Here is a 16,987-nt window from a genome sequence, read left to right as displayed (position 1 = left end):
ATTGTGCTCCTACCTATTGCCAGGTACTCCATATCAGCGACCTCAGTAGTCATTAGGCATCGTGAGAGAGCAGAACGGGGCGCTCCGCGGAACTCTCGGACTTCGAACGTGGTCAGGTGACTGTGTGTCACTTGCGTCATACGTCTGTACGCGAGGTTTCCACACTCCTAAACATTCCTAGGTCCACTGGTTCCGATGTGATAGTGAAGTGGAAACGTGAAGGGACACATACAGCACAAAAGCATACAGGCCGACCTCGTCTGTTGACTGACAGAGACCTTGCTTGATGTAAGGAGCGTAAACATTGGACGATTGAACAGTGGAAACATGTTGTGTGGAGTGACAGATCAAGGTACACAATGTGGTGATTTGATGGCAGTGTGTAGATATGGTGAATGCCCAGTGAATGTCATCAGCCAGTGTGTGTAGCGCCAACAATAAAATTTGGAGGCAATGGTGTTATGGTGTGGTCGTGTTTTTCATGGAGGGGGCACCCTTGTTGTTTTTTGTGGCACTATCACGTCACATGCCTACATTGATGTTTTAAGCACCTTCTGGCTTCCCAGTGTTGAAGAGCAATTTGGGGATGGCGATTACACCTTTCAACACGACTGAGCACCTGTTCATAATGTACGGCCTGCGGCGGAGTGATTACACGGCAATAACATACCTGTAATGAACTGGTCTGCACAGAGTCCCGACCTGAATCCAACAGAATTCCTTTGGGATGTTTTGGAACGCCGACTTTGTGCCAGGCATCACTGATCAACATCGATACCTCTCCTCAGCGCAGCATTCCGTGAAGAATGGGCTGCCATTCCCCAAGAAACCTTCCAGCACCTGGCTGAACATATGCCTGTGAGAGTGGAAGCTGTCATCAAGGCTAAGGGTGGGCCAACACCATTTTGAATTCCAGCATTACCAATGGAGGGTGCCGAGAACTTTTAAGTCATTTTCAGCCAGGTGTCCGCATACTCTTGATCACATAGTGTATGTACTTTCAAACAAACAAAAAATTGATTACATAATAATATTATGAGGTGATAATTCAAACTCTATGAAAATCCTTTGCAATGTCTGCAGCTCTATTTGATTGTTCACACACAATATTACGAACCCATTATGAAAAGCAGACACACTTGCAGTCAATCAGCACCTGGTGCAGAGATTGGCAACAAACTTTAACAATAAACAAACATAATGCAAGTAAATAGATAAAAATATAGAGTATCATTTGCCTACAAAATTGGTGATCAGTCAGCGGAAGCAGTCACTATCTTCATCTGTCTAGAAGTTTCTGGACAGAGTAATTTAAGCTGGAATAATAATACAAATTTAACAGCGGAGAAGGCAGATATGCCAGACTCAGATTTACTGCAAGAATCCTAAAGAAGTGTAATTCTTGCACAAGACAAGTCACCTACAAGACTCTTGTTTGACTACTTCTGGAGAATTGTTCATCAATACGAGACCCTTGCCAAGTTAGATTAATGGAAGAAATACAAAAAATTCTAAGTAGAGCTGCACGATTCTTCACAAGTTTCCTTGGTCAATGTGAGAATTCTGCAAAGATTATCAATGAACAGTCGTGGGAAACATTACAAGAAAGACATTGTACACCACAACTTTCAAGAGCCCACATACCAAAAAGAGTAAAAAGTATACTATTTCCTCCATATAATATTGTGGAATGGTCACGATTCCAAAACTTGAAAAATTAGGGCACATGTGGAAGATTATTAACACTATGAACAGAATAGGTAAGGGAAAAGAGGGTGGATGAGATGGGTACACTGTGAATCATTCACTGCACTCCATATGGTGAGCTGTGAACTACAGTTATAGATGTAAAGTTGAGAACTTAAAATGAAATACTCATTTTTCACAGCCTCTCAGTTCTGCTTTCAAAAGCAATTCTCTACAAAAAGAGATACATGTGATCTCACTGGCAGAGCTAAACAAAAGTTGTCCAGTTCCGTGACTTCTAACCTCTGACTGTACAGAGCCTGAAATGTTAAGTGGAAAGCTAAAATGTCATAAAAATCACAAAAGGAATGAAGAGGACCACACTGGCAAATTTGTATCACAAGAAAAAAGCTGAACTCACAACAAAGGAACATAAAATGTGGAGACATTCATGATTTGGTATTGGATCCAATTTTATTCCTAACTTCTATAATTTCCTTCCATTGGCTTCTTGGACTCTTCAACAACTATGGTTCTTATTCTATCACCTTATGTGCGTACATCCGAGACAACAATATTTCTTGTTCTGATATTTCAGCTGCTCGCCATACCAACACCTCGATGATGAGTCAGTGACTGAACTAAAACCACTTGACACAATGGTATACTGTGGAGTGAATGCACCTGCAGCAGATACGGCACTCAGCACATGAGTGTCAGTCGTGAAAAAAGTTTGTGTGTCAAGTCAGCAAATCCCTAGTGTTTACAAATTACTTGGTTAATTATTAAGATGGATGAATGTGTTGGAATGCTGGAGAGCGAGGACTCACAATAAAAATTCCTCCGAGGGGGCAGACATAAAATGATAGTATTTTTTCAGCTGGAAACAACATTCCTTACTGACAAGGCTATTAAAATCATGAGCCTAAATTCAACCATACCAGGAGCAATGCGGTTCCATCTTAGCAGGCTTATTAGATTTAGAAGTGATCTCAGTAAACTTAGTCTTTGGATCCAGGTATATGCCAAGTTAAAATGGAGTCCCCAACAGTAAATGAATCAAGAGCTTCAGTTCAGCATTTTTACACATTGAAATGTAACTTTCACTCCATGTTGCCTTGCAGAATTACACAATGAGGGAATACAACCAAAGAAAAGACAGTATTTATTCCAGAAAAGGGTTGGTTGGTTGGTTTGGGGGATTAAAGGGACCAGACTGCGACGGTCATCGGTCTCCCAGAAAAGGGAACAAAACTGTTTAGATAATCACTCAAACAAATATCTAGTAATTCTTATGCCAACTTCAAATACACTTACTATTTAATAACAATTTCTTGGTAACAAAAATCCATTTCACAATAATGTGCAAACATGTCCAGGACATAGAAAGTGGTCTATATCATGGTGCGTCTATTCAAGTTGCTCTCATATGACAATACTGTAAGTTGAGAATTCCTACTAGTTCAAAAACATATACGATAATTGACTCCTACGAATTAACTGAGCATCTACTTAAAAAATGGAATACCTATTTAAGTTAGTAGCCCAACAAGTAGCAACACTTAACTGTAAACAGATCTTTGTTCCTACAGAAAAGAGGTAAGTATTGTTGTACACGAATATCAATGCAGGGAAAGTCAGATTGTTACTTATCGCAAAGAAGACATGTTAAGCTGCAGACAGGCACAATTAAGATTCTTACATTAAGCTTTCGACCACAGCCTTCATCACTAAAAGAGACACACACACCACTCATACATACAAGCAAGCACATCTCACGCACACATGATTACCAACTCCAGCATATCAGTCCGGAATGCAACCATCACATGAGAGGCAAGCAGCAAGTTGGAGAGGGCAGGCAAGGGATAGCAGTGTATGGGCAGAGTGAGAGAAAGACGAATGCTATCTGGTGGAGTGTAGAGGGAGTACAATGGCAACAGGTGCAGTGTCAAGAGATTGTGGGGCAGGGATGTGGGGAAAAAAGAAGAAAAAAAGGGGAGGAGCGGGAAAAGACAGATGGATGGATGCATTGGCAGAGGGTGGCAAATAAACAGGTTGGGAGATGAGAATGGGGAGGAGACGAATGGACAGAGAGGGCAGAAACTGTTGGATGGAGTGTGTGAGGACACTATATTAACCAAAGTTGAGGCCGAGATAATTATGGGAGCGGAGAATATATTGTAAGGATAACTCTCACCTGCACAGTTCAGAAAAGCTGGTGGTGGAGGGAAGTGTCCAGATGGCTCTTGTGGTGAAGCAGCCATTAAAATCAAGTGTGTTACGCTCAGCTGCATGTTGTACCACAAGGTGGTCTACTTTCCTCTTGGCCACTGTTTGACAGTGGCTGTTCATCTTGGTGGACAGCTGGTTGGTACTCACACCAATATAAAAAGCTGTGCAATGATTGCAGCAGAGTTGTTAAATGACACAGCTGCTTTCACAGGTGGTCTGGCCCCTGATGGGATAGTATAAACCTGTAATAGGACCGGAATAAGAAGCACTGGGCGGGTGAATTGGGCGGGTTTTGCATCTGCGTCTTTCACACGGATATGGTCCTTTTGGCAAGGGGGTGGGACTGGGAGTGGCTTAGGAATGGACTAAGACGTGGAGGTTGGGTGGGTGATGGAACACCACATTAGGACATACGGGAAGTATCTTGAGTAGGATGTCCCTCATTTCAGGGCATAATGATAGGTAATTAAAGCTTGACAAAGGATGTGATTCAGTTGTTCTAGTCTAGGGTGGTACTGCTTAATGTACGGGAAACTCCTTTGTGATTGGTTCTTGAGGGATGGTGGGAGGATTGGGGGGTGTGAGGGGAAATGGCACGGGAGATCTGTTTGCAGACTACGTCTGGGGGATCGTGCCTGTCTGTGAAGGCCTGGATGAGACCCTCAGCATACTGAGCAAGGGAGTTTTTGTCACTGCAGATATGCTGTGCCGGATGGCCAGGCTGTATGGAGGGATTTTTTTTGGTGTGAAAGGGATAACAGCCGTCAAAATGTAGTTACTGTTGGAGGCTGGTGGGTTTCGTGTGGACAGGGGTAGAGATGGAGCCATCAGAGAGAAGGAGGTCAACGTCTAGGAAGGTGGCATGCTGGGTTGAGGAGGATGACATGAAGCGGGTTGGAGAGAAGGCATTGAGGTTGTAGAGGAACAAAGATAGGGTGTCTTGGCCCTGAGTCCAGATCATGATGATATCATCAATGAACTTGAACCAGACTAGGGGTTTGGTGTTTTGGGAGGCTAGGAAGGTCTCCTCCAGATGGCCCATGAAAAGGTTGGCATAGGAGGGTGCCACGAGGGAGCCCATATATATTTTAGGAAAAGTTAGTATGAAAAATGAGGTAGTGTGTTTGGAGTCTGAAGGACATTGGGAAAGATAGTGGTCCATAGTGGTAAATCATGGGCTGATTGATTTTGGTGTATACGGAGATGGCATTAACAAATGACGAGTAGAGACCCAGGTGGTGGGGATGGTAAAGAGTCAGTGAAGGAAATGGTGTCTTTGACATGTGAGGCTAGATTATGACAATTGGTTGGAGGTGTTACTCAATGAGGACCGAAATTCTTTCAGTGGGGGCACAATAACCAGCCACAATGGGGCATCCAGGATTGTTGGGTTTGTGGCTTTTGGGGAGCATGTAGAAGGTGGGTGTATGGAATGTCACAGGGGTGAAGAGGGAAATGGATTCTAGGGAGATGTTCCAAGAAGAGACTAAAGCTTTAAGCATGGATTGGAGGTTGTATCTGCTGCCGTTTGCCAATGCATGCACCCATCTTTCTCAGCTACTCTCCTTTTTTTCCCCATATCCCTACCCCATAACCTCCTGATGCTGCGTCTGTTGGCATTCCAGTCCCTGTATTCTCTTCCAGACAGTGTTCATCTCTCTTCCAGACAGTGTTCATCTCTCTTCCCAAGCTGTACACTGCTATCCCTTCCCCTTCCCCATCCCCTCCAGATTGCTGCTTGTGATAGTTACATTCTGTCTCGAGATGCTGGTGTTGGCTGTCATGTGTGAATGAGGTGTGCTTGCTTGTGTGTATGAATGATGTTTGTCTCTCTTTTACTGACGAAGGCTGTGGCTGAAAGCTTTACGTAAGTATCTTTTACTTGTACCTGTCTGCAACTTAATGTGTCTTCTTTAAGTAGCAATCTGTCTTTTCCTACATTGTTGATATACCTAATTGTAGTTTCCATTGTTGGAATACCAATGTAGTCGAACATATTCAGCTAGCAACAGCAGATAAACAGTAGCTGTCTAATATACAGGGCTATTACAAATGATTGAAGCGATTTCATAAATTCACTGTAGCTCCATTCATTGACATATGGTCACGACACACCACAGGTACGTAAAAAAACTCATAAAGTTTTGTTCGGCTGAAGCCGCACTTTCAGGTTTCTGCCACCGGAGTGCTCGAGAGCGCAGTGAGACAAAATGGCGACAGGAGCCGAGGAAGCGTATGTCGTGCTTGAAATGCATTCACATCAGTCATAACAGTGCAACGACACTTTAGGACGAAGTTCAACAAAGATCCACCAACTGCTAACTCCATTCGGCGATGGTATGCGCAGTTTAAAGCTTCTGGATGCCTCTGTAAGGGGAAATCAACAGGTCGGCCTGCAGTGAGCGAAGAAACGGTTGAACGTGCGCGGGCAAGTTTCACGCGTAGCCCGCGGAAGTCAACGAATAAAGCAAGCAGGGAGCTAAACGTACCACAGACGACGGTTTGGAAAATCTTACGGAAAAGGCTAAAGCAGAAGCCTTACCGTTTACAATTTCTACAAGCCCTGACACATGATGACAAAGTCAAACACTTTGAATTTTCGGCGTGGTTGCAACAGCTCATGGAAGAGGATGCGTTCAGTGCGAAACCTGTTTTCAGTGATGAAGCAACATTTTTTCTTAATGGTGAAGTGAACAGACACAAAGTGCGAATCTGGGCGGTAGAGAATCCTCACGCATTCGTGCAGCAAATTCGCAATTCACCAAAAGTTAACGTGTTTTGTGCAATCTTACGGTTTAAAGTTTACGGCCCCTTTTTCTTCTGTGAAAAAAACATTACAGGACACATGTATCTGGACATGCTGGAAAATTGGCTCATTCCACAACTGGAGACCAACAGCGCCGACTTCATCTTTCAACAGGATGGTGCTCCACCGCACTTCCATCATGATGTTCGGCATTTCTTAAACAGGAGATTGGAAAACCGATGGATCGGTCGTGGTGGAGATCATGATCAGCAATTCATGTCATAGCCTCTACGCTCTCCCGACTTAACCCCATGCGATTTCTTTCAGTGGGGTTATGTGAAAGATTCAGTGTTAAAACCTTCTCTACCAAGAAACGTGCCGGAACTGCGAGCTCGCATCAACGATGCTTTCGAACTCATTGATGGGGACATGCTGCGCCGAGTGTGGGAGGAACTTGATTATCGGCTTGATGTCTGCCGAATCACTAAAGGGGCACCTATCGAACATTTGTGAATGCCTAAAAAACCTTTTTGAGTTTTTGTATGTGTGTGCAAAGCATTGTGAAAATATCTCGAATAATAAAGTTATTGTAGAGCTGTGAAATCACTTCAATCATTTGTAATAACCCTGTACTGTGCGTGAAGGCAGTTGTGAGTGGAGGCAGTTTGCTTCCTAATAAAAGTTTTCCTGTTATTTTACTGTGTTAAATTTAACTGGAGCATGTACAAACGGTTTTTAGGACTTTTGGTAATTAATTACCAATGCAGTTTTTAACATGTGCTTCATCTGTTGATGTTAGCCGAGTTATTCCTCATCTGTAACTGTTCTCCATAATGAAGGGTGCTATGACATTGTTGTTGTTGCTGTCGTCTTCAGTCCTGAGACTGGTTTGATGGAGCTCTCCATGCTACTCTATCCTGTGCAAGCTTCTTCAAGGCAGTAATTCAAAGTGGAACTGATAAGAACTGTGTAGCACACCGGGGTATTGTTGAGTTTAGTGCTTTCAGTTGGTATGGTTCTTTAATTAGAACTGAGACACGTATCACTCATCTTTAAATATTCTCTGGCAACTCTTTAAGAACTATTTTCTTGTCATTTCTTTCTTGCACACCATGTACAGCTTGTTCTCAGGATCTCAGCTTTTATCTGTTGTTTGCAAGTTGTTAGTCTGCCCGTCTCTCAGCACCTGAGTGTGTTCTAATCTCATAGAATTTGTTTTCTGCAGAAGGCCCTATGCAAATGTCACATACAGAGTCTGAAGACAGATACTGTTGATGGTCGGATCAATTGTACCAATCAATTCCGAATATTGTTTTGATCCATGGCATATTGACCCTGTCATATTTAAAATCATGTGATTAAAAAGAGAGCAGAACACTGACAATATTTGTTTTGTGTCTGTGTTACTTTCCAAAATGTAGGTTGTGATGGCAGACTAATCTGAAGGGTAGTGAATCTGAATATGAAATCTTCCTTATGCTACCATACTGGTCCGTAACTAAGCCCAATATTTAGATTAAGTTGAGAGCTGACAGTGTAGTTGAGAATTGGTGAAGTGGTACCTAAGGCTTCAATTAATTAACATGTTCCAAAAAGAACTAGGCAACTGGAATGAGATTTTCACTCTGCAGCGGAGTGTGCGCTGATATGAAACTTCCTGGCAGATTAAAACTGTGTGCCCGACCGAGACTCGAACTCGGGACCTTTGCCTTTCGCGGGCAAGTGCTCGTGAAAGGCAAAGGTCCCGAGTTCGAGTCTCGGTCGGGCACGCCATGGATCAAAACAATATTCGGAATTGATTGGTACAATTGATACGACCATCAACAGTATCTGTCTTCAGACTCTGTATGTGACATTTGCATAGGGCCTTCTGCAGAAAACAAATTCTATGAGATTAGAACACACTCAGGTGCTGAGAGACGGGCAGACCAGGAAGTTTCAACTAGGCAACTGTTCTCCTTTCAACTGCCTTTCCTGTAGGCCCACACATTTATTTGTATAGGATAACAGCACATGTTCTAAAGAAAATCAGCTGGTGATGACGACATTAAAGCACATAATAAATACTGTATGCTAAGTGAAAAAGTAAAGGCACCGAAGCTGGACCTAGCAAATAGCTCCTTCAGAGATGGAAATTTTCCAGATAAATGATATAAGCAGGGATGTGCCAGTGTGCAAGAAAGGGGATAAAAATGAACCCTACATCCAGAGACTAGTTTCACCAACATGAGGATTCTCAAGAATCACAGAATGCTTATGTATAATACATTAGCTGATTATCTCGAGAAACACATTCTTGTACCACTACAGCAGGGTTTCAGAAAGAGTGATTCTAAAGAATTAGCAATTGCCAGTCAGTCAGAATACATGCATTCGACACTATTTACCAATAAAATATTGACATAAAAATTGGATAACTGTGGCACTGGAGGGCAAGCAGGAGAGTGGATCCACTCATACCTATGCAACAGGAAATAGTATATGTGTCAGTCCATGTGAAATCAGCTAGTTTTTTTTTTTTTGTGAGTTATTAATTTTTAAAACTTCCAGGATTATGCAATTTTTGTTATGTTTAGAAACCTTCAAATTGCCATATATTAAAAAATATTTGTACCATTTTATTCAGTTTCTTACAAGCTTTACAACTTGCTAACTAATGATATTCGTAACAATGCTCAATTATCCAGAATTAAAGCCTTGTTTTATTTTGAAAATTTCAAAATCTGATTTTTTGTTTTGTTTTGAAGGGAAAAAAGTATGTTACTTGTACATTTTTTTAAATGTGTGAGCCAAATTTCATGCCAGTGTTCCAGTAGGAACATACTAGAAAAAACTTGATTTTGAAACTTTCTGGCAGATTAAAACTGTGTGCCCGACCGAGACTCGAACTCGGGACCTTTGCCTTTCGCGGGCAAGTGCTCTACCATCTGAGCTACCGAAGCACGACTCACGCCCGGTCTCACAGCTTTACTTCTGCCAGTATCTCGTCTCCTACCTTCCAAACTTTACTGGTAAGTGCAGCACCTAGTGCATACTGTAGGGCTTTGACCTGTTATTAGGTTATAATATGTCAAAAACTGAGTAAGATGATCTAATCATTATTTTTTATTTAGTGAAAATCAATTTATTACATTATTAGAATTAGAAACTTTAATTTCAATTCACATTTGGATTTCCCATGTTAATAGTAATAATAAATGATGTGTTATATAAGAGTATTGAAATGAGAAATTTTTTTACTCACCTTCAACAAGAGAGATGTTATGGTGATCCACTAACAATCCTATTACAGTATAAGACAGTGTGTTACAGTTTTCTTTCAAATGATGTAATCTAGATCTCCCACGCAACAATGACAGCTTATTGATACAACAACACGTTCTTTTCCAATATAATCAGAGGCTTTTCACAGCTCTACAACTGATAGTCTATATAATGTCCTTACAAAGGCAGTTGCGGGATTTAATTTACAAACTGTGAAGCTTTTTTAACTGCAGTCAATTTATACAGTCTTCATGGTTATAAAAATGAAAGAGTTCATCTACAACGATGCATAAATGAAAGATTTTCTTCTTTTTCATCTCTTGATAGCACAGAAACAACCTACATTTGTTGTCACAGGTACAGTAACAAGTATTTTAATCTGTTCAAAATCATGTGTCACCTAAACCCACATGAATTTTATGAAAATTAAAGTCCTTAAAATGTGAAACAATTTTTGCTTTATCTTTGGTTTTGTTCACAGGAATAAATGCACCATACCTGTGAGTCACTGTGACTGCTATGGCTCTATAAAATATTTTTGCCAAGCTCCTTTTTTTACACTGCCTGCTTATCATTTGTCACATGGAAGTGACTGACGCCATGTGTGTTTTACCCCACTCAAACAAATGGAAGGAAGTTAATATTTGATCATATTATGCTTCCACAACTGATTAATGTGAACGTTAAGAAACCCACTTCGACTTTTACTTTATGTACATTTATTAAGCCACTGGTTTCATTTATATGAACAGCCTAAGGTAACAAATCAGCACAAATGTGGCAGTGTCATAATTTAAAATGCTTAATTTCCCAATAAAAATGTTGAAATGAGACAGAGACAGAAAGAGAGAGAGAGAGAAAGAAAGAGAGAGAGAGAGAGAGAGAGAGCACTCAATAATTTCATTTTAACAGCAGTTTTGTGACCCAGCTTGCAAACCAAGTGCAGTTGAGCTACAGTAGGCAATATGAATAGCAGTAAAATAAAATTTATTTCAATCTTTTCCCTTTGGAATATATCACAAAGTTTGGCGCACACATTAACAAATACAAACTTTTTTTTCCAAAGTTTAAAAAAGTTTTGGTTTGAATAAATTTAGCATTTTATGAATATGGGGAAGGAGGGCATGTTATAGTCAACAATAAAGCGAATAAAATGGTATAAATTTCTGATCTGTACATCAAATACTTCGAGATATGGTCATTTTAAGGTTTTGAACTGTGGCAAAAATTTCACAATCTCGAAACTCGAAAAATTAATAACTCAAAAACATAATGTCTGAAAAATCTGTAATTTTGGAATTTTCTTATTTCGACAGGTAGAATAAAACAACCAAAAATTACAAAATCATAAATCAACAAGCTTCAAATTATTATTATTTTACTTGGAATGAATAATGTGTTAATAGGGAACACATATCATTTAGAAACACATAACGTCAAATACAGACTTCTGCATGGTTGATTAATGTGGCCATTGCTATTTCACCTGTTTATAAATGATAAATGTGTTGTGGAGAAAGGGGCAAAAAGAAAAAAGAAAAATATGCAAGTACAAGACAATACTGTACTGTGACCAAATTGTTTAACACCTTGACCAAAGAGCATATATTTCTGCAAACATACAATGGCTCATGGAAAATGAAATGATTATATACCTAAAAAAGGACTAAGTATGCAGTGTTCAAAACAAAGAGAAGATAGTGTATATGAATTTAGAGGTGAAGTACACAAAGAAGGAAGAAGTAAAATCCTCTAGATTTTTACACAGTGCTGTGGATAAAGAGCTTAAATGGAAACAATATATCGATCCTGTCCATAATAAACTCTGTTTATCATATTCATAATGATGCAGCTATCACAATATGCAAACAAACAGATTTTATGAACAGTAGAGGAGGGTGGTGAGACTTGATCGGTGGGGAGGCTTGTTCCTCCCATTACTTTGGCCATTTTGGGGAATTAAATTTTTTTTTTTTTTTTTTTTTTTTTGGAATCAGTGTTTCGTGCCATCCACTTTCCATTGTTGTAATTTGCATCTGTGAGTTTAACTGTTGTTGCTGTCCAGTAAGAGGGAAAGAAAGATTTTTCACCGAATTAACTTTTACTTTGGTAAGTGAATCCAATTATTTTTACATATTAATTCTGTAAGAAATAATGCTGGTAACTATTTCCTATAAAAGTTCATACTTTAAGGCATAAAGTATAACTGAAAATAAATGCTAATTGTAGGTTAGGGAGCATTCAGAAGCAATTTTGTTTACTTGTGTCTTATGGGGAGACTTGATCCTCAAGAACTTGGTGAGACTTGATCCAGGGATCAAGCATCCCTGTTCAAATGTTCCCCAAAGATTTAATTATTTTCCTGGTATCACATTATTGTAAAACATACAACACCCAACAAATGATATTATATAGACGTTTTATTGTAATATAATGCATTGAATTATACAATATGGGTGAAAATGAAACTTAGGTCTAATAAATTAAAACAAAAAGTATCATAATTTTGCTTTATATTGCAGAACTATGAGTCTTACATATAAAAGGAAAGAGGGAGTCAAAACTAGGAAAAAAATTGACTCTAGAAGTATGGAACTTGCAGTAATGGCGTGCCTTGGAGGAAAAAGTTTCCGAGGAGCGTCAAAGGAATTTCAAGTCCCACTAATGACCTTAAAACGTTATGTTAGGAAACAGTTAAGTCAAGATACTGAAATTTCTTATTCTTCTACATACAACAAGTCTCTGATGTTTTCAACTGAGGAGGAAAATTCTTTATGTGAATACTTGAAAACGGCAAGCAAATTACACCATGGCCTGAGTGCAAAAAGTGTGCGTGCATTTGCATATCAATTTTCTTCTGAAAATAAAAATTCCTGAAAATTGGAAGAAAGAGGGCAAAGTTGGAAATGACTGGTTCAGAGGTTTCTCTTCGTACACCAGAAGGAACCAGTATAAGCAGAGGAAGCAGCTTTAATAAACACAATGTTAGACAGTTTTTTGATAATTTTCGCCAGATTATCACTAGGGAAGTTCTTGGACCAGAATCTATTTGGAACATAGACGAAACGGGTCTTACTACAGTCCACAAACCAGGAAAAATAGTGGCTGTAAGAGGAGAGAAATAGGTAAGAAAAGTGACTTTTGCCGAGAGAGGTGAACTTGTGACAGCATGTTGTGGAATAAATGCTATAGGAGGCCACATCCCACATTTCATGATCTTTCTACGTGTGAACTGGCAGGATAGGATGCTGCATGGAGCTCCTCCTGGAACCAGTGGTTCCACTCATTCCAGCGGTTGGATGACAGCTGATAATTTTGTTTTGTTTTTAAAATATTTCCATAAATATGTAAAATGCAGTGCTCAACACAAAGCACTTATCATCATGGACAATCATGATAGTCATATTAGTTTGGAACCGTTACATTTTGCAAAAGAAAATGGAATTACTCTTTTGACTATTCCTCCCCATGCATACCATAAAATGCAGCCCCTTGATAGATCAGTGTATGGTCCACTGAAGGCATATTACAATTCTGCTGCAGGAGACTGGATGACAGCATATCCAAGGAAAACTATCTCTATCTATGATATCTCCGAGATTTTTGGTAGAGCTTTCCCTAAAGCTTTTCACCCAGCAACGTGATTAGTGGTTTTCGGGTTTCAGGCACATGGCCATTTAACTCTGATATATTTACAGATGATGAATTTTTGTCTGCATATACAACAGACCACTTACAATCTGTGGAAGTCTGTGATTCTCCAAAAGAGTTTGTTTCAGTATCAACACCTTCATCTTCCGGAATTTGACCTAGCCTATTGGATACAGATCCTTTGAAGATATCAGACCACACCCTAAGGCAACAGCTCACACTACAACTAGATGAGGAAGGAAATGAGCATGTACCGCAATCCTAACAAACACTTCGGTAAAAGATAAACTTGAGGAAGAACTCAGAGCAACAAATGCACGAAGATTGAAACCTGTGGGAAGACCTAAGGGGCTAAACTTTGAAAACAAGAAACAAACGAATAAGCCAAAAGTAGAAACTCTCAATGTGAGTTTGATAATGACTTGGAGAGTTTGAGTAACAGTGATTCTGATGAAATTTTGAATGATGTACCAGGCACTGGAAAATGGATCATTGCTAACTTCCAAACAAAGAAAACTGAAAACATTAAGTGGGAGAGATTTTCAATGTTCCTGGTGAAGAGAATTTCACTATAAAATATGCGAGAAAGATAGACGGCCAGCGGTTCAAGTGGCCAGAAACTGAAGACATATGTGACATTGAAAGGGACCAAATTGTGCGAGTCATTCCATCTCCAGCATTTTCTTCCAAGAATGACAGTGTTACCAGTGTCATTTTTAACAGTGTCAAATTTGAGGGCTTTAACATTCAATGCTTTGTATGTTTGTCTATAATTTCATCATGTTACATACTTCAAACACAGGCAACCGTTATTGACTTTCTCAAGAAGTATGAATGTCCTTTATCTCGCATATGATCTTGGATACACTAAACATGCTAATTCAAATTTTTTGACAGTATTTTCAACTATTTAAAATATATATTTGATAACTAAGTGACTTTTGTATGACCTTATAACATGTTTTGTAGGCTACAGATTGCACTTCAAGCAATGCCTCTAGATATCATGAATGAATTTGTTTTCTAAAGTTAGTATGTGAATTTCTTTTGTTAGTAAACCTCAGTTCCTCTTATAAATCTTAGAGACAACATAAAATTTGGTTTGAATAATGAATAAATTGTTTTATTTACCACAATAAAGTGGCGGATCAAGTCTCCCCGTAAAAGGGATCACGTGTTCCACATATGGTAAGACTTGATCCATTCTGCATGGCTTTAGTTTTTAATTTTTTATGACGATAGTAAATGGCAAAGAATTGAATTAAAAATAGGGACAGAAAGAGTTAAAACTGACTATTTATTACACATTTTAGTTCTTTTCTGATGTTTATACCTACCGCTTTAAAAAATAAAATGAAAAAAAGGATCAAGTCTCACCACTCTCCCCTACACCATGGGCTCTTTGAAACATACTGGTAGTGGCCCTATGGAGTGACAGAATGGTAAACCCAAACGTTCAGGATACAAAACGAGTACCCACATTAAAAAATGCAATTAGGATCATTAAGGAGGACTTCTAAACTATATAGAAGATGCTTTAAAAATCTAATAGGCATCTTAACTTTTACACTTCTGAACAGATATAAAACAAAAATATCCATCACCAAGATTCTCACAGGTCATTAAAAATGAAAGTGTACACACCAACAACACAGAGAGGAAGAAATATGAAACACATCCCGCAGATTGAAGTCTCTGAACACAACCTTGGTAGTCCGATAACAAGTTACTAAGAAGCAGCTTATTCTAATCTGAACTTTTCTCACACAGTAGCACGAACAGAAATGTACTGTAGGTTGTATAAAGCTACAACAAAAGTAGCTTCATTTCTGATCACACTGTTGCGATCTTTCTTATCCAGTATTACAACTCAAAACCTAAAAACAAAACTAAAAAAAATTGCCTAGGAGAGTCGCAACAAGATACACGAATGTTACATGAGAATACTGAAAACAACATACCTGTCTGCGACTGCTTTACACCTTTCAGCAAGAGTGACAGCAAGATAAGAACAACCACCTGGCCATTAATTGGAATACAACGCATGATTTACGACTATGTGTGAAGTTTCACATTATCATACACAAATCTATCACATATTCACCAACAGTCATTCCTATTTCGATAATTTTGCAATAACAATAAAGCCCTGCAATCACGTTTGACATGCATTATAAACACAAACTTGTTTTCAGAACCAAAGATGTTACAAAACAATAAATATACCCACAGATTCTACAGCTGTGACGCTGCAAGAAATCGTCCGTACTATCCCCAGCACACAAGTAATCAGCTGTTACCCTGTTCAGCCAGACCTCAGTTACTGAAAGACAATGGGAAATTGTCACGCTTCCATTTCATATCATTTTGCTGCACTTGTTTAAAAATAAAAGGTCTCTAACGCTGTCTCATATGAAGTTCTAAAGAATGAATTACCGTACACACTTTCCCATTGGCTCTATGCAATGTTAAAGGCCCGTCCACACGCAACTGATTGTACAAAATTGTTAATGGTTAAAATAAAATGCTTTGTCGATTACTGATCGATAAGACTTTGGGATTTAGACGAAATCCGCCTAGTCCTTAAGCACGAGGCTTTTTAACTGTTAAAATACCATATTACTACTTTATTGCTAGATCTGTGTCGTTTACCAGTCATGTGAATAGAGCAATGTAATATTTTGTAAGCACAACTGATTTTCTTTGTGGTGGTACTAATATCTTTTTGCGTTATAATATACACTTAACACAGAATCTGAAATGATGTAGAAATGCCATACAATTAAACATATAAATAAGCAATTAAACTGCACACCACACAAAAATTTACCACCCTAGTATTAACTGGTATCAGGGACAGCTGCCACTTGTGAGACAGTGGAAAGTAAACAACGTCACAAGCTATCCAGTGAAGCTTCTACTCCCATTATTTGAGAACATAAGGCTACTATAGCTGTTCTCTTTCTTTTATGGATGATATAAAAGGGATTAAACATATTACAACAAGTTAGAACTCGTTTGAGTCATAGCATAATCAGCTATTTGATATCTGTAGCTGCATAAATGTATCCTTTAGAATTTTACATTCACTATGAGCTTCAGCTTTCTACACAATGTAATTAACTAATATATGTTGTATCAAATAAATTATATTTTCAGATAACATTCTCATTGACTGATTATATTGATCCATTATTAATTTACACAAATTTCTTTTCAATGTGTGGATTAAACATTGTTTTATAACTGATTAATAGGATTACTTTCAAAGTTATTGTATTCTGGGGGTCAATGAACTTCCATCTCAAATTACAATCAATACAGAATATCAGCTACCATCCTCTCCTTTCCCAACATACAATCATATGACAAATTTCCTTACATTACTTTTAAGGAACTGTATAA

The 16,987-nt window shown here is 38.9% G+C and overlaps 1 protein-coding gene across 1 annotated transcript in view; it reads right to left on the bottom strand.

Annotated features, from left to right (window-relative positions):
• The window catches only part of LOC126262346 (TM2 domain-containing protein almondex), a 139,750-nt gene extending 123,951 nt beyond the window's left edge, over positions 1–15,799 (bottom strand). The window contains exon 1 of the mRNA XM_049958917.1: positions 15,544–15,799. Coding sequence (XP_049814874.1) covers positions 15,544–15,628 — 85 coding nt within the window. The 5' untranslated portion in view covers positions 15,629–15,799. The remainder of the gene's footprint in view (positions 1–15,543) is intronic.
• Between the last annotated feature and the right edge of the window lie 1,188 nt (positions 15,800–16,987).

This window comes from Schistocerca nitens, chromosome 6 (assembly GCF_023898315.1).
Source record: "Schistocerca nitens isolate TAMUIC-IGC-003100 chromosome 6, iqSchNite1.1, whole genome shotgun sequence".
NCBI lineage: Eukaryota > Metazoa > Arthropoda > Insecta > Orthoptera > Acrididae > Schistocerca > Schistocerca nitens.
The sequence above is the reverse complement of the archived record's forward strand: the minus strand, read 5'-3'. Positions and strand labels throughout refer to the sequence as shown.